This window comes from Hippoglossus hippoglossus, chromosome 4 (genome assembly GCF_009819705.1).
Source record: "Hippoglossus hippoglossus isolate fHipHip1 chromosome 4, fHipHip1.pri, whole genome shotgun sequence".
Classification (NCBI taxonomy): Eukaryota; Metazoa; Chordata; class Actinopteri; order Pleuronectiformes; family Pleuronectidae; genus Hippoglossus; species Hippoglossus hippoglossus.
This window is the reverse complement of record NC_047154.1, coordinates 15,894,954-15,919,666: the sequence shown is the minus strand read 5'-3', so window position 1 is coordinate 15,919,666 and position 24,713 is coordinate 15,894,954. Positions and strand designations below refer to the sequence as shown.

Here is a 24,713-nt window from a genome sequence, read left to right as displayed (position 1 = left end):
ATCACCTTGCGTTTTTTTTTACAGCGAATACAAATCATGGATCACCACGGCGGCGTACAGTATATGTGGAGCGCCAGGGTCGAAGCCGCGGCCGCCCAGCAGAACTCCCTCGCCTGCCAAATGGTGTCATGAATCATGTAAAAGAAAAGTGCAGCGAGGGAAAAAAAAAAACCACACACTCACAATTGAGGAGAGGTTCTTGGTTTGGAAAAAAAGTGCTTTGGCTGTGTACCCACCAGCAGCAGCAGAAGCTTGACCACTCGCTGCTGCTGCTGCTCAGGCCAGCGTGTTATCCTGCAGGGGCCGGTCGGAGGGAGGGTGGAGTGGTGGTGGGGGTCTCTGCCTGTACTTCCATGTTCCTTTTGATGCTTGGTAGTATTACAGTAAAATGAGTCCTCTTTCATTGGTTGAATAGGCCGGACTGCCTACTGTGACAGAGCGTGAGGCCTCTCGTGCCCCGAAAGGGAAAGGCAGCGTTGCATCTCCAAACAGAGAAGCCCAAATAATGCGGGCGACTTCGTAAACCTTGAGCTAGAGGAAGAGGAAGAGCAAGAAAAGAGGAAGACGATGAGCTGAGTCCTGCGTGCACATGATATTAAGTTGATGTGATTAGTGTCTTCTTGCACAGACTCCGAGTCAGTGTGGATCCGGAGTCCAGTCCGGGTTTTGGCTGCGGCCCGCTGCTCACACGGCTCCTGCAGGCAGCGGCTCCGCTCCTCCACTGCGCTGGCGCTGTTTACTGGAAGCTGCCCGATCCTCCACCAAGTGTCTGAGCACCGTGAGCGGGGTCTTCTCCACAGGCGAGCCGCCGCTGAGCTCCAAACTTCACCCAGCCTCAGCCAGACACAGGAGCCCGGAGGAGAGCAGCGTTCGGCGGCTAGAAAAAGTAGCGAGGGGGGGGTTCTGTCTTCTCACCCCGGCACCAGACACTGAAAAAAGCCACTCTTTTACCCTCTTTCACTCACTCTTGTTGCTTTTATAATTTTTTTTAAAAAATTGATCCTCCTCCTTCGTCTTCTCGTTCCTCTTGTCTGTTGCTCCTTCCCCGGGAGTGAGAGCGCACGCAGGCGGGAGACCCAGGGCGCACGAGCCGCTCTCAGGGCGCATGAGGTGTTGGGACTGAGCGCAGAGCAGAGCAGCACCTGGCCGGCCATGGAGGCGTGTGTCCCGGGCAGGGGAATGTGAGGCTCCGGGGCTGAGTTTTTTTCTGATTTTGGAAAAGGGGGGACCTGCCTGCCTGATAGCCCGAGCCTGTGTCCCAGATCGAGGGGAGCATGCCTCAGACCTGCAGACTCTCCGCTGCAGAGGAGTTCCCATCAGACTGTCTCTCCACAATCTGACATTTTATTTTTTTCCCCCACCACATTTCCTCTACATTCACTTTTTTTTTTGTATATCCTTGCTTGGCTTCACTGAATTAAAGGTAAGAAGCAGTTTTTTAAATTACTTTACAAGTCAGATCTAAGCAGCAGGGGGTGTTTAACTGGTTGATGTGAGGTGTAGCAACTTTTCTTTCATTGCTTGGTCACTTCAGAGTCATGCGTTTGCCTTTTTTGCACTTATTCAAACAAACACAACCGAGACGTAAAGCTGCTTAAGTTTTTTAGTTGGTCGTATTCTTGCTTTTTAAAATGTAAAAAGTCAGATTTCATTGCAAGAAACATTGAAATTACAACAAAAGTCTTTTAAAACAGAAGATCCCATTTCACTAGGTCCAAGGCACTAATTGAAAAATGGTTAATGAAAACATAACCAGATGTGGATTGATTTGTTCGGCTGAATGGAAACTATTTAAAAAAAAAAGTATGTCGTGGAAGAGGGGCAGTGAATTTACATGTGAACCAGAACGTGTAAAGCGCCATTTAAGGTGGAATTTCTGCCTTTAAAAAAAAGTTGAGTTGGAGTTTAATGGTGGTGAGTATATTTTTCAATCCACTGATGGTCCCTGTAGTTGGGTCTGAATGGGGAGGGGAGGGGAGGGGGGGGGGGGGGTTATGCTGGGAGCTGTGACCTGAGAAGCCATGTCGTTGTAACTTGTAGAGAACATTCACAGGCTAATCCATTATAATTGGGGCAGGGGCTATTTGTCCAAAAGAAAAGAGAAGAGAAAAAACCCCAGTCAAGCCTCGCCTACCCAGTGTTATAATAATTAGTTTTGGAGCCAGAGATAGCCCATGATGCAATGGTTCTACAAGCGCAGGAAATGTCATGGAAATCAATCAAAGAAAGGAAAAAAACCCCCCAGAAAATAAAAGGAGGGGTTTGGATCTAACTCCAACGCAGTGGGTGCAGAGTGGCAGTAAAATTAGATCCTTTTTACTGCACATGTTTTATTTAGGGCCGCAGATTGCGTCTTGTCAAGCATGTGTTAAAAAGAGTAGGGCAGCAGCAGCAGCAGGAGAAGAAGCGCACATGCCTTCTCCTTGCCCCCGACAAACACGCGGTCAGACCCGGTGATGTTTGGCAGCCAGGAGCAGAGCTGCAGCCTCCAGTGATCGATCAGTGCAACGGGATAAATTTAGCTCCGGTCTTTTCGGTGCCCTCCGTGTTTTTGTTGTTGTTTTTTTTTTGGGGGGGGGGGGGGGGGGGGTTGTGCCTTTGATCTTTAAAGAGAAACGCAAGACTGGGAGAGATCCATGAATTCCTCCTGCCTGGATTAGAGTCCCATCAATGTGTCTCATTCCTATGTTTAGTCTGTAGAACACGTCCACCACCGTATCTGCCCAGCGGTGGGATACAGTTACTCTAAAATATCCCATTTGTCAAGCTGTGTGGGTTTTTTTTTTTTCCTCAAGTAAATGTGTATTTAAATGATCTAATGCATCAATCCTGGGTAAATAGGCAGAGCTGCACAACCTTTCCTGTGACACAATTCTCGAGATTATGCAAAACAAAAGAACAAACCGAGTGTTTCTGAGGATGAAGTGGCTTCATCTCCCTCCCTGCACATAACAAAGTGACATTCAGTGGAACACAAAGGCAACTTTTTCTTTTTTAGGAATCGGTATGAAATAAGCTACATGCTTTTAATCAGGCTTCGGGAGCTGTGCGCTGCTCCTTCAAGCCTCGCTACTGGATAAGTCCAGTTTCACATGTTTGGGCATTGGGGGGAAAAAAAATTGTATGAATTAGCACAAGTGCAAATTCCAAGTGTTTGCAAGGAATACATTAGCATATCAAAGTGGTCAAAGCCTCCAACACAATGGAAGGAGTCGTATTTTCTTGCCACAGGTTTTTTGGCTGAGTCTGAAAAGGCTCGAGAACGAATGTGTGAGCTGGTAAAACTGAAAGACGTGTGTGTGTGTGTGTGTGTGTGTGTGTGTGTGTGTGTGTGTGTGTGTGTGTGTGTGTGTGTGTGTGTGTGTCTTTCCCCCATTCTTGTAAGCAGGACTGCGTTACATCTCATGTATAACATCATCTCGATTTGGATTTGTTCGTACGCCGGTGTTGTCAGAGCGTCCTCACAACAAGGTGAATGCAATTGCAAAAAGAATGAAAAGTGGAGACAAAAGGAAACATTTGGGAGTTTGAAGTAGAAAATCTGATGTAATTATAAATTCTTAAACAATGTTTATTGTAGTTCTCAATTTGTCTAGAAGCAAAATTGTAGAAATTGTTCTTCCATTTGTTGGCTTCTAAAAAAAACAAACAGGTGTATCTACACTCGGTGGACGTAACACAAACTCCCCCTGAACGCGGATTTAAGAAACTGTCTTCTCAAATGTCTGGCTGCTTGATATCTTTAGCTGGAGCACGCCATCATGAGCGTTTTGCCGTTGATCCCAGGCGGAGAGAGTACGTTTTCCCAGTCTATATAGCCTTGTTTCCTTGAAAGTGCGTCCGGTTTCAAAGAACTGCAGCTGCTCTTGATCTGCTACAGAGCACCAGATTGCCTCTCTTGGCCTGTGCGTTCAATCTCGAGGCGCTGATCAATACAGCCCGGCACACTTCTGTGTGGGTTTGGAGGAGAAAAAAGTGCTACATATCGCGCTATTCTCAACTCTTTATGTCACTTATTTTTTTTTTTTTCTTGCAGCACACAAGACTCTAAAGAAGCCAGGGAGTGTGAATGAGGGAGGGAGTGTGACCGCATCAGAATTTGTGGACATGACGGACTGTTGCTGTTGCTTCATTTTCCGCTGGGTTATTTATTTTTTTTCTCCCCACAGCAGCTGAGGTTTTGTACTGTTACGTATCTTTGACGCGTGCGTCACACGGATCACAATGCAGCTTTCGTAGTCTCTCCAGATTTTTAAATTCCAAGTAGCCAGGTTCTTCTACTCCACCTTTATCAGGGAATCTGTTATTAATTTACTTCGACATGAGCTCACACACGCTCACCAGGAGCTACATTCGCTCATGTCGTTTTTTCTTGCGCAGTCTCACAAGCGTCTTTGTTTGAGAAGCGATTGGCGAGTCCCTATGCCTGATTTAAAGGTTGCATTGTGGCTGAATGGATTGTTTGTGCCAGTGACACTAAGGGGATGTTGGGCTTTCATCCACGGTGAAAACCAAATTGAGGCTTGTGTTTTGTTTTTCTTTTCCTTCACTAGCATCACACTCTTTGTTAGCTAACAATGTACGAGGAGCGAGGGCCAATTTCAAGTTGCAGTTCTTACAAATGAAGTGTTTGCTGCTCCGTAGCAAAACCAGACGAGCGGTGGAGGCTGTGAATGTGTCCGGAGTGGAGGATTTCAGGGAGTTAAGGCTTTTAGATTTACATCCCGTTGCTGATGTGCCTCGTAAATTGTGGCTTTGTGTTTTCCGATGCAATCTTTTCTGTTTTTAAACCACCTACATGGAGCCATACTGTGCGGATAACTGTTCGCCATTAAAGGGAATAAACAAGGCTGTAAAAGAAAGCTATGGCAAATTTGATGTAATGTGCAGGCCTTTGGTGGGCCAGAATATCTCCCCTTTCATGACTGATTTTATTTTACGATTGGCAATCAGTAAAACGCTGTGCGCCCGTGTGTCTCCCCCCCCACCTCCCTGCCATTTTGTGAAACATTTGTTTCCACTTGCCAAAGGCCTCTGGTGCAGCGGGGGATTCGGTACCCCTGAAATGGCAGGTGAAACTTTCTGCTTGCCTGAATAATTTCCGAGCAGAACGGTACACAGCAAGGACATGGGCGGTGGAAAGTTAGGGTCAATACAAACTCTGCTGACAAGAAACAACATGGATATTAGCCGGTGGCTCTCGTTTAGCTCTGGTTAAGTGGCAGCCTCCCTTAGCTTATCTGGCATCTCTTTTTTCACGATTGCCTCACTTCATTTTGTGCTTCTCTGAAAGGTATTCAGGAGAAAAGGAAGTGCAAAGTGCAAACCTGTGTTGTAAAAAAGCCGCCACCCTGGTCATAAACCGACGTGTGCAACCTATTGGCCTGGTTTCTGATCGTAGCTATCGCATTTTACAGCTCGTTGAAAACACAACGTGGACTTACAAGATATGCTGCGTGCCATTAGCGCTGTGTGTTTAGGTCACTCCCAAGACCAGCGAGGGAAATGTCTGTCAATGAGGCGTCATGCAAAAAAAACACGTTTAATTGTTTTTACAATTTATTGTTTCACAGATAAAAAATTAAAGCCGTTGCATGAGCGACAATTACTTTCTATCACTTGGATAATTTAAGGATAATTAGAAAATTACAAACAAACATGCTTTGAAAAAATTAAAAAAGTGCTTGTTTTCATAATTACATTTATAAACCTGATAGCTATTTTTCCTGCTCTCATTTATTATAGTTTATAAAAAAAAAAACATTTGAAGACCTACAATGTAGACAAAACACACACACACACACACATACACACACACACACACACACACACACACACACACACACACACACACACACACACACACACACACACACCCTGCCTGTCTCAGTCTTTTTGCTATGTGAACAGGACTCGTCCTTATCTGTGCACAGCTGCAACACTATTTGGGAAAATATTCAATTTCTGTGTGACAGAGGAGAACCTGGGAGGCAAGGCTCTGAGCAAACAGCAGTTATTGCGGCTCTGCCATAGCAGCCGAGAGCAAGGTCTGGCTGGGAGAGAGAGGGGGGATCTGCGGACGTCTGCCAGGGGAAGGAGTAATGTCTCGGCTGGATTATAGGAGAGCGGAGCACATCCACACTTAAAAGCCCCCTTTTCCAGCAAGACAGGGCTGTTATTTAGGCATAGTGCGTGTGTGTAAACACTGCAGAGCAATATACGTCTTCCATATAGGCGGCTGTTGTCCTTGACAACTGTGACTCATTGCACGTGAGAAAAGTTAGACTCCCCATCCCCCTTTTTTTTTTATTTAAAAGAAATATTTAATGTTGGGCTGTGGGCATTCTTCAGATTAGCATTATCCTCAAAACTAGAGAGCAGTGTTGAACATTAGAATATTATTTTACTTTCATTCAAATGGAAGTGTCTTTTTTTATTTATTTTATGCAGGTTTTATTTATTTATTTTCTTTATTCATCTTTTTGGAACTTCACTTCTGATGCTGCTCTGGCCGTCTATTTTTTTGCACAGCAGTTGTGGTGAGTTGCTATTTTGCATTTAAGTAAAAAAAAAACATGATACTGTCCCAGAATACAGAATATGAATACCAAAACAATCTGAGATAGATGGCATCAGTTGGAAGAAAATCACTCCACTACAGTTATAAATATATATATATGACATATATTAAAAGACACTACTACGTCTTCCAATGGGTGAAAGTGGAGGCAAGAACTAGTTGTGATTTAGTGAAATTATGTTGCTCGCTAGCTCTTTTGATGTGTGTGCTCATTGATGTACTGAGAGTGCTTTAATTCAGACGACTACAGTAGACACTCTCCTGGATTGAAGTCCATGTTGGAATGCAGTTTGTTGATTTGTAATGATCAAATCGACCAAAGCGTGAGTGAAAAATACGAGAAAACGTGAAAAAGTGCATCAGTCATATATTTCATCTTAAATGCTTGGTTATGTAGTTCCATTGGGAGTCTGAGGGTTTGATGGATGACATTTTATTGTACAGTATTTAGTTGGGGAGAGTGGAAGCTTTGTTCCAGTAACGTGGTTTGCCAAGTCAGATGGAGTGGAGCGTCTGGTCTGGGAGTTTCAGAGGAATATCACAGGCACGGTAACTTGCTAAAAACTAAGCTAATCAACAAAATAATTGTCTGTTCAATTGCTCGCGTGCCAGAGACATCAAACACAGCCGAGGTTGAAAAAACAATCAAATTATCTCTTAATGATTGCTCACGCTGACAGATGAGCACTTGTGAGCTGGTTGTGTTCGAAGGCGACATATGTGAGGTAGAATGAAACTTTGTGGTCGCTCATGTGTTCAGTTTGAGAATCCATCATCACGTGTGGTAAAAAGCATAACAATGTTATCTTATTGTGTGGTTTTTGGCGTCGGAACAGAGAGAAAGCTGTATTAGTCTGTTAATTTCCGACAGTGAATCATGAATCCTGCTGCTTTTTTATCTGCGCTGTTCCCACCATGTGTGGTCCACAAAAAATGTTTCTGTTTCCTCTGCAGACTGAAGTTTGGCCCCTATGTCTGCTCTCTTTCTCTCTCTCTCTCGCGTTCTCCCTCCCTCTCTCCTTCTTTCTCTTTCCCTCTCTCTCTCTCTCTCTCTCTCTGCGTAGATAATGTCTCTCTGCAAATGATTTAACCGCCCTCGTCGAGGCTCCTTCCAGTAATTGAACAAGCAGAGACTGGGAGCTTTTTACAGGAAAACAATAGTCATATTATCTCAGATCTCTCACTGTAGAACTCTTGAGATTCAACCAAACTCTTAGCTCGGACCGGACTCTGCCGACTGCTCCGAGGGTCTGAAATGAAGCAAGGAATCAGGTTGGCTTTCTCGCAACAACAAAAAAAAGAAATTCAAATGGGTGCCATTCATTTTCATGCCGCCAAGATATATTGAAAGTGTCGCATGATTGGAATGCATGCCTTGCAAGATCCACCTTGGGGTGTTGTGCAGCCTTGGGTGGTACTTGGTTGACTTCGGATGCAGGAACGCCAGAGAGACTCGGTTGTAATTAATCAAATTGTTTTTGACAAACAACGAGGGCGCTTGTAGCAATAATTAGTTACAATTTTTTTTATATTATATTCTATTAAAATGGCTATTAATCGCATTTACGTGTATGCAGAGTTTCTATGTTATTATTGTTATTATAATAATTATTGTTTAATAGATGAACCTCTTGGCTTGACAATGTGTCTCAAAGCTCCGTATTTACGTGTGATTTGCCGCAGGTTGAAACGTGTTTTGTTTTCTGGCAGAGCAGGGGGAGCTTTGATTGTGTTGCCGTGGAGTTGGATTGACCTTATGTGTCAGAATGAGGTTTTTCTAAGCCTTGTTTCATACAGAGCACTCTTAGACTAAAATGGCCTTAGGAGGAGTCGATCTTGACAGAGATGCATTGTCTCAGGCAGCCAATAAACCACTGCACTGAGTGGGTACATCTGTGAACCTCATCTCGACTACAGTGTGGGGCGAGCAACAACACGGCAACTGTCACAGCTGCACCTGCTGCTGTCTCAGTACAGAGCGTCCCTCTCTGTTGCCCGTAGAACCGCATCACTCTTCCCTCTCGGTGACAAGCCAGAGGCGGTGGTCTCTGCTTTGGGTCAACCGGAGACGAGCTTCTTGGGAAAACATTTGAAAAACAGAGGACAAAATGTCAGTACCCCCCCCCCCCCCCCCCCCCCAAAAAAAAGAGATGTTAAAATGAAATTTCTGCCCCGAGGGCCAGGATTTGGTTCCATCGGTGCGTGGGTATAAAAATTCCCGTCTGTGAAGCATAGTGGGGCTCGTGAATGCTTCTGGCATAGTAAAACCTGACCACCACTTGAGCGCTCATTCCTCAGTGCATTTGTCCAGCTACGGTAACAGTGTGGGGTATGATATGACAGCGAGTTGTCTCGTAATATTGTGAATGATGAACACAGATAAACGGAGCTGACTGGTCTGCACACGCGCCGCCCCTGCTCGTGTATTGAGGCCATTCAGAAGATGATCTGATCAGCTAAGAAGAGATTCAGCAGCATTAAAGGCTCTTAAATCTCATATGTGCTCATATTTGCCGCGCTGCTGTTAAAAGTCGCACGGGATCTAGCATTGAAACAGCATTACTAAACCCCTCACACCTCATTTGGTTCACTGAATAACCCGGAAAAAATAAATATATCGCAAAAAATGACTATTTGATCAATTGTACATCAACACACAGCCATCATGCCGTCTCAGAGAAAGAAAAAAAAGATATAAGGGGAACAATGCCGAGAGGATTTTTTCCAGCCTGGAGAAATGATGCAACATATCCACTTTCCTGCCAAATTGAATGTAGGAGTGTGAACAGCGATGCAGGGACGTGAGGAGTGGGTCTGACGTGGATGCAGATAGTGTGGGATTAACGCAGGAGAAGATTGAGCGACAGTGGCCGGTGACTTCTCTTTACAGCTTTGCTTGTACAGCTGTGCCAGGCCTGGCATTCACTGCTGCCTGTTGGATCCAACTCCTCCTCCGCCGCCGGGGGGAGAGGTAATGAACATCTTAAATACTGCAGATAAGTTGAGCTCCTGAATGTGTGTAGATTAATCATGAATTTCTAATGAAAATTGAAATACTTTTTATTGACACCTTGGCGGGATTCTTTTACGATTTGATCTTTTTTGGCGTGTGGGCAGGAAAAGTACATATACAGGCTGCCCTCATTATTCATCATGCCTCCTTATAAATGAGGTGTGAGGCGGCTCCGCTGGTGTGAATGCTGCTATAAATCACACATACCCTGACTGCTTTATCCATTAGACTGCCCTGTTTGTCTAATTCAGCTATTCAGTCCCGAGCAGTGGTTTAGGTAATAAAGCCAAGTGTGAGAACCTCAGCTTTCCACTAACACCTGGTGTGTTATCACTGGGAGGGAGATGTGGAGAAGCAGGAAGGAAGGGAATTAGCCAGAAAATGACAATCAGGTTACATCACAGATTCCTTCAAGTCTTTACAGCACATGCCTCTTTGACGCAAGCCTATATTTACTTTATTGTAGTGACTGCTTTTTAACAAGAGAAGTGTAGAATGTAAACATATTGATTCTTTATATTCAAATTTTTCAGCTGATCCTATAATGGGCTATGTAATTTAAGAAATACGAGAATTGTCTCAGTCCATTTCAGAAACATCCTTAAAAAATTAACTAACCACATTTTGAGATACATGATTTTCTTTGGACAGCCAAAAAAAAATAGGAAATTTATGTCCTCACTGTTTGTTGAACTTTAAAAAAGAAACAGCTTTACTTGTGTTTTACGCTGTGACCTGTCAATTGCAAAGTAGACAGACTTTGGCTTCCGACTGTATTCGGAGTGCAGAAGTTTCCTCAAAAAGTCATTTCAGGTTTTATAGAGAGTTTAACGCAGCCACACTACATAAAATCAGTCAATAAAGCCTGAAAAGACTTTGAGGAGTCTTAACTTTTTTTAGAGGTAGCTGACACAGATCAGTCGACATTAGCTAATTAATGAAGTGCTGAAAAGACATCATTGGCAAGCTACTTTAAATATTTTAATAAATAATTCACACTAAACAGCTGTGTATGCTACTAGGAAATGAGACAATGGAACATTGAATCAATCAAATGTGTTTGTGATTACGAATCACCCAGTGATAAAAATCTAAACCACAGTTAAATGATGACCAGACACAAAGCTCTGAGCAAGCTGCACAAACCCTCATGTAACCGCATCTGTGCCCGGTAACACATGTTTCATTTTTAGCATCAGCATCCGCAGCTGAACCAATGTGATGAGCCGGTTTTCTGTGGTAGTTGATGGAAATGGAGAAAAGAGGCAGTGTAAAGAGGACAGTCAAATGGGAGGCATCAACGGGGTGCATTTTTGTCATTGCAGAAAGTGGAGCCAGTGGCATTTCTGTCATTCATCAGCCTGAGCTGATTACTAGTGAGTCTGGAGTGAGCTGACAGGATGCGGCTCCCGCAGCCATTACCATCAGAAATAGGTCCAGCAGGCCCGGAGGTAGGCGAGGCGCTGCAGCCCGGAGAGGCAGAGACCTAAAGGATGGAAAAGTTTGCCCTAAAACACGTTTCTGAGTACGACAGTGAGGTAGAATATTTAGATTAGATATGTAGTTTGACTTTAGAAGTTCTGCCTATGATCTTCTGCTCTGTAAACGATGTGATACAGACAATAAAAGTGAGACTGAGTGGGACTTGCTCTCAACTGGAAAGTCTCATAGGCTCCTGTGCGTACAGTGCATAAAACGGAGGCGTGTGCAGACATTACTTGGGGACAGTCAGTGATGTAGCCTAGTTTATTGTATTGGTTATACTCAGACTTATCAGCTCTGGGACGGGAGATCCAAGTGGATAAATCCATAAAAACTTTATGGATTTCTGTCGGTCCACTAGCCCATCGATGCGGCAGCCCACTGGGATTTGTCCAAGGGTGCCCGATGGCCAGTACAACACTGGATATGCTGCTATGATTCACTCCCGGCCTCGTACACACCCCGGTCCCTGAGCGACACCCCGTTAGAGCCACTGCAGTGGTACTTTGGTATTTAAACCGAAGTTTAAACATTTTGTGCCAACACTAAAACATGTCATGTAGTTTACACAACACAATTCATACAACTGGAGCAATAGTGGCACCAAACAAAAAGTGCAATTTGATACTGTGGATATTTTGGGGTATAAAACAAAATATGGTTGACAGAGATGAAAAATATTCACAGGACAGGATATTATATATTTATTAGTTCTCCTTTTAAACTTTAAATTTTTTTCATTTTATTATTTATTATTGTGGTTATTATTCACACAGACAATATGAGTGACTGTAATTAAACTTTACGGGATGCAAATCAACACACTGCTTTTGAAGCTGCTGTTTTGTTCTTCGTCAGTTTATCATTAATGAATTCTTGTCAGATGCTGAAATCATGCTCTGCATAGTGATAAATGTTGACTTAATGAATTGTTAGATAACACCTTGCCTGGTTAACAATAAAGTACAAAAATATGCTTGTAATTAGGCCTTAATCCAATTCCCATTTAATTAGCATTTTCTTTCCTGTGTTTTGTGATGATTAATTTTCAGGTATTTTTTCACTCTGCTGCAGAGATAAAAATACAAAAAATTACTTTTATATTCAACATCCAACTTAACTGCTTATACACGCAATAATAGTGTAATGTAAAGGTTTAACTACTTCTCTGATATAATCGACCAACCATTTGATTGTGTAGGGAAACGCCTCCTGGAGAAGCTTGCTGTTGAGGGAGATTTCCTCTCCTGCATCTCCACCACCATGGGACTTTATCACACTCACTTCATATTCATAGTGTGTCCCATTCTTCTGTCGTTATTTTGTACAACTTAGAGCTGTAGCAATTACACTTCAGTGGATTTACCTACGCAGAGATTCAGAGATTAACATCTCGGCTTCATCCTACCTTCGGCGCTGCAGTTCAAAGGTGCGACCCAAACCCCAATCCGCTATCGTCTGTCAGTTCAATTGGTCGACTTTCCACACTTTGTTTGGGAATTTGAATCCCTTTGTTATTCAAAACAGGAGGACCTTGTGACGGGGGGGGGATAATTTCCTGTTAAATGTTTTATCGCTGTCCACTTTCACAGTCCCCTGCGTTTGCCTGGTCGCTCTCCTTGTGGCTTCAGATTCCCTCGACTTTGGTCTCGTTATTCTGAGGAAACAAATAAAAAGAAGAAGCCCTATTTGTTTTCCCGCCTGTTTTTTTGTTGTTGTTATCACCAAAGAGCAAACACATATTAACCATACACAAGGTGCAGAAGCAGCGATTGCTGTATCTGCTGTCCTATTGTGGGTGGCGGGAGATGATAACATAAGCCATGGATTCATTTACATAATTTTTAAAATCATGTCAAGCCCGAAGCCCGAATCATGGTCAGTGGGAAGCCGGGGGACATTCTTGAAAAGAGATATTTTTTGCCTCTGTGATTTTGCGCTCTTTAACCGAATATGCTGAACATTACATTTTATAATTGTCCCTGTTTTGTCATCTGTTACCACCGGAATCTATTTCGTGCAAGCCAAGTGTTTGCTAGTTGACATCCCTCATCCAAACCGAGCTGAAAAACACTCTGGTATATAAATACCTTCACTCTCTCTGTCCCGGAGATGCTGCTCCATTGTACAGTATAGGCAGGAAGGAGCGAGATCCTATAGCACCTTAGTTATTGAAATAGGGGGCAGGAATGAGCCAATGGGTGCTTGTTTGCATCACAATCCCCCCACTCAGTCCTGATGTTATGCTAATGAGCGCTGTGGAGAAGGCTCAGCCCCAAAAACTGTCCCCTCTCTTTCTTAGCTGAAGGTGGGCAGAGGGCAAGGATTAGTGACACTGAAACTGCACCGAGGAATCTAATGACGGAAGCCTGGAAATTCAAAGCAACTTAAATGACTCTTTTGTGCCTGTCTTCCCTTTTACTCCACCAGTGTTTCCTTGATATAATGCAGCCGAGTGCATCCAGTTCTGATCAGAAGCTACATGCCTTTTAAACACTGTCATGACATGTATATCTTTGAATAAAAGCCAATATACCGTCATCAGGTTTTACAAGCGCCATTACCTGTCAGGGCAGTGCTCAGTGAAGATATATGGCTGACAAGTGATTGTATCCGGAAAAGACTGCACCCACTTCTTTTGTCATGAGCTTCGTGACAAGACGTGTTGCTATACCTCGTTTTAGGTTGACATGCGCCACTTGCCTTGTCTGACAAACGCATCCGTGCCATCTTTTTTCAATTTAAGATGGATACGGCAGCACTGGGACAGAAATGTGCCAGGATGAAGCCGGCTACATGAGATCCGCTCCTCTGCTCAAATCATCGGCATGGTTTTGCTCCTGCTGTAAGGTCCTTGTGTCGTCTTCTATTTTGGTGCGGACTAAGATTATGCGGTGTCCCTTATTCTGGTTGTTTGTCCCTCTGAGCCACAGAAAGATTAAAAGCCTCAATTAGACACCGAGCCAAGGTTGGCCACATTTTGCGCAGTGCCTCTCATCTGAAAGAATTAGCACCCATCAAAAATCGAAATGTCCACCACTCCAGAAATGCAATCACTGCTTTCCAATCTTCGGCGCTTTTATGGTTTTTACGTAATTTTAGAAAAGACCGTCTTCTTCAAAGAAATGGATACAAACACCAAAACTATATTGCATATGCTTTCCTGCAATGATGAGGTTAATCCCGGTAAAAGCTATTATTAAGCCTTGGTTAAATATACCGGTGACAAAAAGAGGAGACAAGCGAAGCAAACAAAGAGGAGAAGGATTTTGGGGCTTTTAGACAATGGAGATGTGGATTTTTGGAAACGGGCTATGACTTCATATCTGGATTGTACATTAAATGTAAGCCAAGTATGATTTAATGACACATTCAAGGTTAAGTAACACCCCCCCCCCCCCCCCCCCCCCCCACACACACATACACACGCACACACACTCACGTTGTTTTGTCCCAAAGATATTGCTCGGTTTCTCTTTTGTTTCCCGCATCAGGCTCTGTGAAGATGAGGAAAGAAATAAAGGCAGATAAATGGCTTATTTTCATGCTCACTCCACATCCATCTTAAACGTCTCTCACAAGTCATCTTCTCCGTTACCTTCTTCATGTTTTGTATTGCTGCCCACCACCTTAAAAATTAATCATCCTGTTTAATAACGCCTCACGATCACAGTGCATTATTGATGGTGAGGTCCTTAATAGAAGGATAGAGCAGGCTTTTTAACCCTTCAGCTGCTCATTTTTAAAAGGGAGCAGGGAGGGGGAGTCAAAAAAAGCGGCTTACTGGTGCATATCCGAGTAAATACAGCGCATTATCACCGTAGACTAAAACCAGGCCCTGTGCATCCAAAAGGGAATGGTCCCTTTTCTGCAAACAAACGTGAAATAAAATTAATAAGTTACACAAACTGCCGAACTCGCCAACAGTTTTCAGTGAACGTGACTTCAACGAGGGAATCTCTGACCTCCACTGTTGAGTTATTTGTTCCCCCACAGTTCAGTTTGAAGCCGGCTGACATGCATAATTTAAACATTTCTCACCTGACACCGAGTAGCTCTGTGTGGCTTTGCATGTGCACTTGTTCATGTTTTTGTCCCCGACTTTGCTTGGCCACATCGCATTGTGTTATTTTTGCATGAACGCAACAATGATGTACTCGTGCTGAAATTGAGAAGATGAGTCGGGGAGAGTGTCTGGGCCAACTGCCGAGCTCAGTTTGTATAATCCCTGATTTGTTTTGACTAATTTAGCCATGGTAAACTGGATCACACAACAAATGTTTCTTTTACGGTGTCCTAATGTGCTCTCTGAGCACAAACCCGGAAAGTATTTATGTGCACATACTAATTGGACATGGTTTCTGGACAGGGGAGGAGGCACTACATATTGCATACGCTCTGTGTATTCCAAGGTGAATCATGCCGTGTCAAGGACTTATTGGACTTGATTGGCAGGTACTATCGCCATGAGATGCCCATATAATGGCAGGGCTCCCATTCCCGACCTTCCTATTTATCTTTCTGTATTAATGTCAGCCTATTAATTCCCAAGCGGAGGAACATTTGGCAAAGACACCGTTTAACGGCCCTGGCTGAATCATTCTTATCTCCACAGACCTGAAAGGAATAGTTTTGTGCTATCAGCAAGTGGAAATGACATTTTCAAATTTCATTTGAGATAATCCACTTCACTTCCCAGTAAAACATCAAAATTACAACTAAAATGTATGGAACCTGTATTAAGACTTTGTTACCATGGCAAATTATCTGACTATAATCCATGTGGACAGACAGGTGTTGGTATCTGTTGGTGCTAATAGGATTTTTGTTGCATTGCTAAAGTGATTATGAAGCTAGGGGTTTAATATATATATACAGTATATTCAGGCAGAGGGCAATATAGCTGTCAGTGCCTCAGGACACTGCGGAAAAATAACATGTGAGACCTATAAATAGCATATACAGCGAACATAAGAATATTACTCACTGATAAACACAGTTCTCTCGCGTAAAAATCTGCACCTGAAATACGGTTGCATGAATTTTTTTTTCCGACAACGCCTACGTTTTTGTTTTGTCTCCATAAATGTATTGATGAGCCGGAGTGTTCCAGGGTTTGGTTCATGACTGCTTTATTCAGTAGCCATATGTCCTGACCAGTGGGGAGTACTCTAATCGATTAATTGAGTGGCTCATAAAAATGATGAATGGCGCAAACACTGAGAGCAATGAGCATGACAGCCACCGCGCTTATGTCACACGCTCTGGCTTTTACAGTGCGGCCCCGCAGGAAAGCTGGGCAGTGATTAATTTAATTTGCGTATTCTGATCCACAGATTCAAACAAAAGTTGTTTCTATCTGCTGGCAGAAGATAGAAGGGTTAGATGACCCCGGAAAGGATAAGCAGCTGAAATTATGAAATAAAAAAAAATGGATGTCCTGATGAGACAACTTAGATTGCGATGGTTTTGAACAATCTGGAATGATAGCTCATGGTAACGATTCGTCAAAATGTTATCTGCCAGCTTAAATAACGACCCCCCCCTCCCTCTCTTTGTTTTTGTTTTTCCCTTCTGTCTCAAAGATGTAATTCTCCCTCAGTGCCTCCCTTGGCCCCCCACCCTCCCCTCGAGAAGCTGTCCTGTCCTGTTGAGCAGCATGTTCCTGGTATTTCCCTGGCTGAGCTCCTGTCAGGGTCAGGGCCCTTGTTTCGGGCACCAGCAGTCAAAGAGTGTTTGGTTGGGTGTCATTCAGCTCCCCGGGCCCTGCGCTGCTCTCAATCATTCCCCTCAGCGGAGGGGTCATCCTCTGATTCCTCCCTGCCCCATATTTGACTCAGCAGGACTCCAGACTCATCCGATCACCGGCCCAATCTCTCCCCTCTAGAGTGCGAATTTTCTGATTTACGCTTGCAAATTGTACATCTTCAGCAGTGTCGAAAGCGGGAACACAATCTCTTTGGGGAATATATTTCCTCTACAGCTGAGGCTGAGCGTTCCCTAACTGAGCTCTATGTCCCCCAAGTATTTCTTTTTTCTTTTTCCTCCTCAAAATTGGCAAGAAAAACAGAGATAAGAGGAGTCTTATAGCATGTATGAATTCATGAGGAGGCTGTTGGGGGGGAAGAATGCAGTAGAAACCGAATGTGTTCCCCTCATTCAACATGTGGTGGTCAGTTTGCTCCTGATTTACATCTCAGTAGATCTCCGGCCCCATATTTCCCTTCCTTTGCATCCCTGTGATGTTCCGTGACAATTAACATCCCAACTCTTTCTTGAGATTTGTTGAAAGCTCGGGGGCTAATTCAAGGGTCAAGCAAGACTTGCAAGCTGTCAGTCTTTTATTGTAACTCGAGTCCCCCTCCCCCAATTGGGTTTCTTTATTCCGGGCCCCCCTCCCGCCCCTCCATTCTCCCAGACCTCGTTTGATAGAAAGGCCGGACTCTTCTTCTATTCTCCTGAGGTCCTCTAACAGCTAGAGAGGGACAACCAGGAGCTTTGTCTGAGGAGCCCGGCATTCTTTCACATCTGCCTCTTGTTTTCAGACCCCCGCTGCATTCAAAATTCAAACTGTCCTTTTTCAATCAGCCCCCCTCCCCTCCCTCCTAATAACCCCTTTCCTCCTAGTTACCAACTCTTTCATTTTGTCTGAAGAAGACCAACTGACAATTTTGTCACTCAGTTGTCAATTACAAGGCGAATATATCAAGTGTACATATGTTTAAAGCCTCCGGGCCCGCGCTCCTGTGGCTTCTCCGTCTCTCTGAACACACGAAACATCTGTGTGCAGTGGCTTCATATTTAGCCCAAACCGTGTGATGCCTGTTGACATCTTCGCAATCTGTGCTCAACAATCAGCAGAACATCGCCTCGATCATGTGTCCCGTGCCTGAGGAGCAGCCGCGTTGACGTCGATGCTCTTCATCATTTGTCTACCCTCTCTCTCTAAAAAAAAAAAAAACGAAAATCCAAACCTTGGCCTTGCTGCAGATGGTGAAACCTGCTCTGAGATCCCGCCAACCAGTCGAGGGCTTTTTGAGAAAACAGTCAAGGTTTGGTCGGCGGCGGTTTGTGTTACAAGGTGAAGAGAGAAGAGAAACCCCCAGCTGAGAGGGGAGACCTCTGCACGGTTAATGAGAAGCATGGCAGCCAGGCAGTCTCCCTTCAGTCTGCGCCTTTGGTGCCTCAGCATGTTAAACACTCACAGCATGATACAGAACATATTAAAGTATAGGACTGTTATCATCGATTTACAGAACACCCATCCCCACATACTACGGTTTAACATTCTGCATTTTTTTCGTGGCGGGGGGTCTCGACTGCCTCGGAGGCAGAACTGTTTCAAGGCATCTTGTCTTTGTCTTCACATACTGACACCAGAGGTCTGTTGAGCATGCTGCCTCTGTTTTTGCACTAAGCAATGATGACAGGGAAGCAGGAAAAATCATGTTGACTCAACACTGTTATCTCAGGCTGAGAATTATAATAGTTTTTTTTTTTTACATATGTAAACACCCACAGCCTCCAGAGACTCAGAAACATACTTAAATGCATACGTCTAATAATAGTAATTCATATGGTGCTCCGTCATATGGTATTTTATTTACAAAGTCTTAGAAAATACTACGTAGAATGAATCGTTTTGGGATTAAAGAAGTAGTTTAGGGGTTAGTGTTTTGGTGCAGCACGTAATCCACAGCATTAATCTCAACTGTGAAAAGATCAGCGTGTTTACGTGCTCACTAATAACTCTCGTCCGACCAGCGTGTGGCCGAACACAAATTATTTCACCTATCATGTAAAGACCTTAAACCAGGTTAGCTCGCCCGTGTCAAGGTCGCGAGCCCGTGCAGGCGCAGCATCAGTCTTTGAAATTGCACTTGGCATGTATATCCCATAGTGTCTGGTGTTTTCATTCTGTGCGTGCACCGCAGAGGTCACGGAGCGAGCCAGATGGAAAGTGGGACTATATTTGATAAAAGAGTGACAAGGCAGGGGATGGTGGGAAAATAAAACTCATTCTTTTGAGTGACGGTGAAACAAATTTAATGCAACAACTAACACCTCAAGTGCCTGTGTTGAGCCGCTCCATGAGATTTAATGCTAAAAACACCAAAAGAAAATCTATTCATTATTTATAAGATCCACCGATCAGCCACGACATTAAATCCAATTACCTGTTGTGTCTTTCTCTTTTCCGTTTGAACATAGCCTGTCACCCATCCCTACTCACATTAATTTACAGATCAAACACCCAAGTAAACTCTCAATTTATTATTACAGAACTCTGGTTTCTGTGGAGCATGTAAACGCTGTAACTTTAATCATAGCTTTGCCAGTAAATTACTTAATGTGGGAGAATGTAATGGCTGAATGGGATAATCATCACTCAGATCTCCACACAAGTGAATGTGTGTAATCTAAGTATTGTCTGTCTCATTAAGTGGACCAAACAGTAACGGCTAAGACTCTGTGCTTAAGCCTATATGCTTACTGTACTGCTTTATTGTGGAGACAATCTGCTTAAGGTCTCATTGTACTGAACCCTCAGTCGTGGGCTGATTATTCGTAGCCACTTGCCTGATCAATTTAATTGCTGCCGCATGCACACATCAGCTGAAAAAAGGGGTTAGGGGTCTTTGTCGGGATCCAGTGTTTGGTCTCCGTGCTCATCTGTCATTCGTCGAGTCTCCTGACTGCACATTATTCCATTGAAACTAAATACACTGTGGCTGCAGCGCTCCTGTTCCTGTTAACCTCTTTTAAATGGCTCTAAAATTAGAGGTCTCAGGTGAGGCGTAATGTCATACTAGATGAGCTGATTATGGCGGGTTTAATTATAACTTTGTTGGCTAATGTGTGCGCTCCGCATGTTTTTCCGGATGATGAATTATTACACTGTCTGAGAACTCAGACAAAATAGATCAAAGGCTCCTCAGCCTGTGAGTATCCTCCAGTGGAGGAGCCGACCGGGGCCGACTCTCTGCAGCTCTGACTTTCCATGACAAACAGATTCCTCACTGTCTCTTCAGTTCACTTCTCTTGTTAGCTGCAAGTATGATGGATAACAGTCAGTCCCCCTGAATCTTAGCGAGCAATCGCAGGTGGCAGACGGCGGAAAAAATGGAATGTTGTTTTTGAATGTGCGAAATAATAAAGAGGAAAAAAAAAAAACAGTTTCTAATGGGGTCCTGTGTGCCTTGTTGCCTTAGCGATGCCATATCCCATGGTGAATGTGCTAATGGTTCACGGGAGTGAGAGGACTGAGCTTAGCCCGGCAGTGTAAACACGCAGACAAAAGGGAGCTGTTAGTGGTGCGAAACACATGCCTGGGCGCGCAGGTAGGCATTAGGTTTCACCCGACACCGCTCCAGCACTGTATCCATGACAAGGGGAGGAGGCCATTTGCTTTTGTAGCGAAAGAGAGCAAAAACAAACAGTCAAACAGACGAGTACTAGAGGGGCAGGTATGGACGAGGTGGGGAGAGAGGGATTCAGGTTTGGAGGGGTGTCAGAGAGAGGGAGGGGCTGCAGAGATAAGTTGGTCTGTGGTCAGCCACAACAAAGAAGTGACCATTTGCTCGTGGTGTTTCTTTATGTGTTTGTTTGTTTGCTCAGGGGTTGGGGGGGGTCACAAAGTATCACTCAAACAGAAGCACTGTTACTTCTTGAGTCATCTGAAATAGCAGTCGTAGAAGATTCTGCTTATATAACATTATAATGTAGCACAGTTATTTATTTAAGTAAATGTGACTCAGCTGTTTACAAGGTGACATATGAGACTGTTTACGTTTTGAAAACTAGAATAGAACTCGGTAGGGATCATACAGCACCATGGTATATTTAGCAGTTCCTTAAATATGCATGTTTTTTTATTATTAGTTATTCCCTGGAAAATTTGTGAAAATGTTTAAAAATAACAACCTTGCAATTTGAAAGTAAACAGTCCTGGATCCGCCCCCTGATCCAGATCCACACCAAAACTTCATCGTTTCCTCCATCCAGTAGATTTTGTGTAATGCTGCCAACTAACAAACAAATGCAGATGAGTTATTATCATTATGCTGCATCTTTAATTGACCACGTAGACTTTCTAAACATAATTACTTAATTACATCAGTAACTCTTTTTCCAAGCTAATGTGAACCGACGTGACTGTAGCGGGATGTAAAGCTTTCTGACTAATGGATGTCAAGCTATTTCCGTGGATAATTTAAGCATTCAACATCACTGTGAGGTCATTTAACATCGTGAGTTTTGATGATGTGGGATTTAGCAGGTAGCAACATGTTCTGTTGTTTTAATCCTTTAAATTTAAACCTGTATGAAGGATTTTTTTTGTCCACAACAGAGAAGGAATTCTAATTTTCTTTTATCTGTCAATATCACCACTCATACGTCATGATGGTTCCATATACATTTTTATGTAAAAGCAACATTTTAAATACAAAAATAGTCTGAAAGTTAAAAATATGTCCTTTGCAGTAGGTGTAGAAAACAGAATTTGACACAGCACTGATCAGGTTAGCATCACTAGTTATGGGTCACGAGGAGATAGGGGGGGGGGGGCGGGCCTTATCTGTTTGATAACATCACTGGTCCCTCCCTGCTCCTCCTCCCTGCCACTGAATTGGTCAACGTTCAGCCGCCATCAGGGGGATTTCCCCTCCTCAGGACTATTGACCCTCTGAGCTGGTTTTATTTTAGTGGCTTGCTCGAGTTTGTCGGATTTCACAGCTTCAGGTTCAATGCTGCAGTGGAATGTATATGCAGCATCAAGTGTAAAAAAAAAAGAAAGAAAGTGTGACCGGGTGACTTCCTCTGTGAAATCAGGCAGGGGACAGAGCTGGCACATGGAATAAATTTCATCCCTGACCTGAACGTCTGTCTCGCTTTCTGCTCCACAGGTGAGAGGATCAACGATGAGCATCTCTGAGAGCGGTCGGCTTGGACTTTTTTAATCAGAACCTTTTTAGTCCCAACGCAAACCTGCCACAAACCATCACCGCCAGGCGCCATGGCGTGCTCCTTGTGGAAACTACACAACTTCTGCTGGTTCCTCATCACACTAGCCCAAGTGCACTCCACAGAGGGTAAGTAAAAAAAGAAGCCGTCGTCTTTGTCTTCTATAAAAACATTGTGTTTTGATCTCATGTCAGTATTTTTTTTATAGCATCTTTTGAATGAGTATTGTTTCAGGCTCAGTGGCAGCCGGTGCCAGGAATCTCTGTCGTCTTACTTATAGCATGAGCAGTGAAATTGTGACTCAAGCCAGAGCTGCTCCTTTGAGAGCGAGCAGTGCTTGTGTAAGTAATGCAGCTCTGAGGACAGTGGGCAGAGGCGGATGGGGGATAATCTTGAGTGGTTTCATTAGTTGGTAAATTGTGATTTGTCTGAGATTTTCTGCTTGAAAGCGCCAGTTGTTCCCAGTGGCATCAGAGCTGGATCCATTTGTGAATTCCTCGCTAAAAATGTTCTGCCTCACGGTGGGCACGCAGATTTCACACCTCGAAAAGTATAAAGCTCGGATGTGCTTTAATCATAGTGTATTTAGCTTTCATTAAATCACTCTCAGCTGTGTCGTAATTACAAGATTTATGCATCCGAACCATGTCTCATAAACTGTATCCCGTTCGTATTAGTGTTTAATCAAAGCAATAGAGGCCAATTTCTCAAACGGTTGATGACTGGATTTAGAATAAACTAAAGTTGGCATCTTTTCAGTGCAGTTTATCAGATAAGACATTACAGATCTGGATTACATAAGCGCTGGCAAACTGTTCACTATACCTGCTTTATTGATTTATTTAAAAAAATAACTCCTATTACTGATTAAAGTTTGGGAGGTAATCATTTCTCAAGGTGCCTAATTTACACTGTAGCAAATCACACTGGCAGGGTTTATGATATCTGCGTTTCTCCTGTATCATCTGGCCTGGATTTGATTTTCCATAAAAGAAGTGTGCGATATGAGTAGTGTGTGGTCTCTAAAGGCTCCGGTGGCTTTAGGAAGCACATCACAGAAATCACGTAAACGTGGCTATTTCTAATCATATGTATTCTGTATATGTTAGCGGTGCATGCCACGTGCAAGATAAGATGTTACAGCCTTTGAGATCTGGGTATGTATAAACCTAGTGGGGGGGGGGGCAGGGAAGATAGTTGCCTCCTCGTGGAGTTTCTGTCACATGTTTTACTACATCGGATTTCACCAGGCGTAGGGTGTTGACAGTGTTTGTAAGGTGGGAAGCCGGTGAGGGATTCCACTGAAAACTCAGACATTAACTCTATGAAAAAAGAAACAGAGTGAGAAGTGTTTCTACAGCTGCTTTCAGACATGCACTGGACTCCGCAGTGCAAATGTCCTGGTAAAAAAGCGGTGTCACACACATAGAGGACACAGACGGAGATGTCACGGACACCGGTGTCTGTGTGTTGTCGAGAAAATCACGTGATGTCCTCAGCAAAGTTAATACGTTGCTTCCTGTCTGCTGCATGGAAATGGGTCTGGATGGTTTCTGGAGTTTACCATTCACATATGAAGAATGCAGCCGGAGATTGTTCGGGCCAGACTCGTACCCATCAACAGGTTAATGTATGGAGCATGCAGGCGAGGGGGGGTGTGAGGGTAGAGCAGGCAGCATGCAGGAGGCAGGACATGACGGAGATGTTTTCTGCTGCAGAAATCACACATTTTAGTTTAAAGCACATTCACCCTGGTGTCGACCCTTCACGCCAAGAGCTCTTGAATTTCCAAGTTGACTGATCTTATTGGGTGTGTTCTATGTGTATGACCCGTGTCTTTTTCATCTTGAGATATTTGTGTTCTTCCATTTTCGTGTCCGTCGGGTGTTAGAAATTTCATCAACACATCCACTCACTCGCTGTGACATTTTCCTGCCGCATTCTCACACGGGCTCACGCCGACATTTTACTGACGTTTTACCAGGGGACTGTGCAGGAGAAGTTCCAGAAGAGAGCAACGTACTCGGACATTTGTGTTCTCACATTTAGCCCCTCTAAAACGTCTCTGTAGTTTCTCTATGGTTTGGTCAGGGTGCATCCACCACCCTGAGTGAACCTTCGTACATGGGAGTCACTGCTGACAGGTGATTCTGTGAGGTGACACCCAGCAGCTCCAACCCTCCCCAGGCAAACACACAGAGAGCGATAAGCGACTTCAGTTTGGCATAAAAACCCCGAAACTGAGGTCGAGGTGGAAACTGTAGAAAACGCCCAATCCAAATCAAGGGAAGAAATGAGTCAACACAACAAAGCACAAAGCCCATTTATTCATGACATTTATCATTCACCTTTCCCCCCCCCTGCACCTTCCCCCACTCCCACACAACAACAAACCCCCCCCCCCCCATTTCCCATCACAGCCTCAGAGATCAGCCCACAAACAGTTCATTACAAACAATATCCCCAAGTAAACATGCTTCATTAAACTGCGTCTACCCCTAATATCTTTTTAATGCATTTTTATAATTGAATTAAATGGGTTAGTGGAATGCTGTAAATAGTTTAAAGTTTGTTTTTTTGCCACTTGTTTTTTTATGTCTGAAGAAAGGGATGCAAACACACACACACACACACACAGACACACAGCTGGGATTGATACTGCAGCTGTGGGGG

The 24,713-nt window shown here is 43.8% G+C and overlaps 1 protein-coding gene across 21 annotated transcripts in view; it reads left to right on the top strand.

Annotated features, from left to right (window-relative positions):
- Window positions 1-427: 427 nt before the first annotated feature.
- The window catches only part of adgrl2a (adhesion G protein-coupled receptor L2a), a 99,634-nt gene continuing 75,348 nt past the window's right edge, over window positions 428-24,713 (top strand). For 8 of the 21 annotated variants that reach the window (XM_034582623.1, XM_034582621.1, XM_034582619.1 and 5 more), the window contains exons 1-2: window positions 428-1,423; window positions 21,983-22,168. In XM_034582623.1, the coding sequence (XP_034438514.1) occupies window positions 22,093-22,168 (76 nt within the window). In that variant the 5' untranslated portion in view covers window positions 428-1,423; window positions 21,983-22,092. The remainder of the gene's footprint in view (window positions 1,424-21,982; window positions 22,169-24,713) is intronic. The other 13 variants (XM_034582616.1, XM_034582610.1, XM_034582614.1 and 10 more) reach the window with 8 other exon arrangements.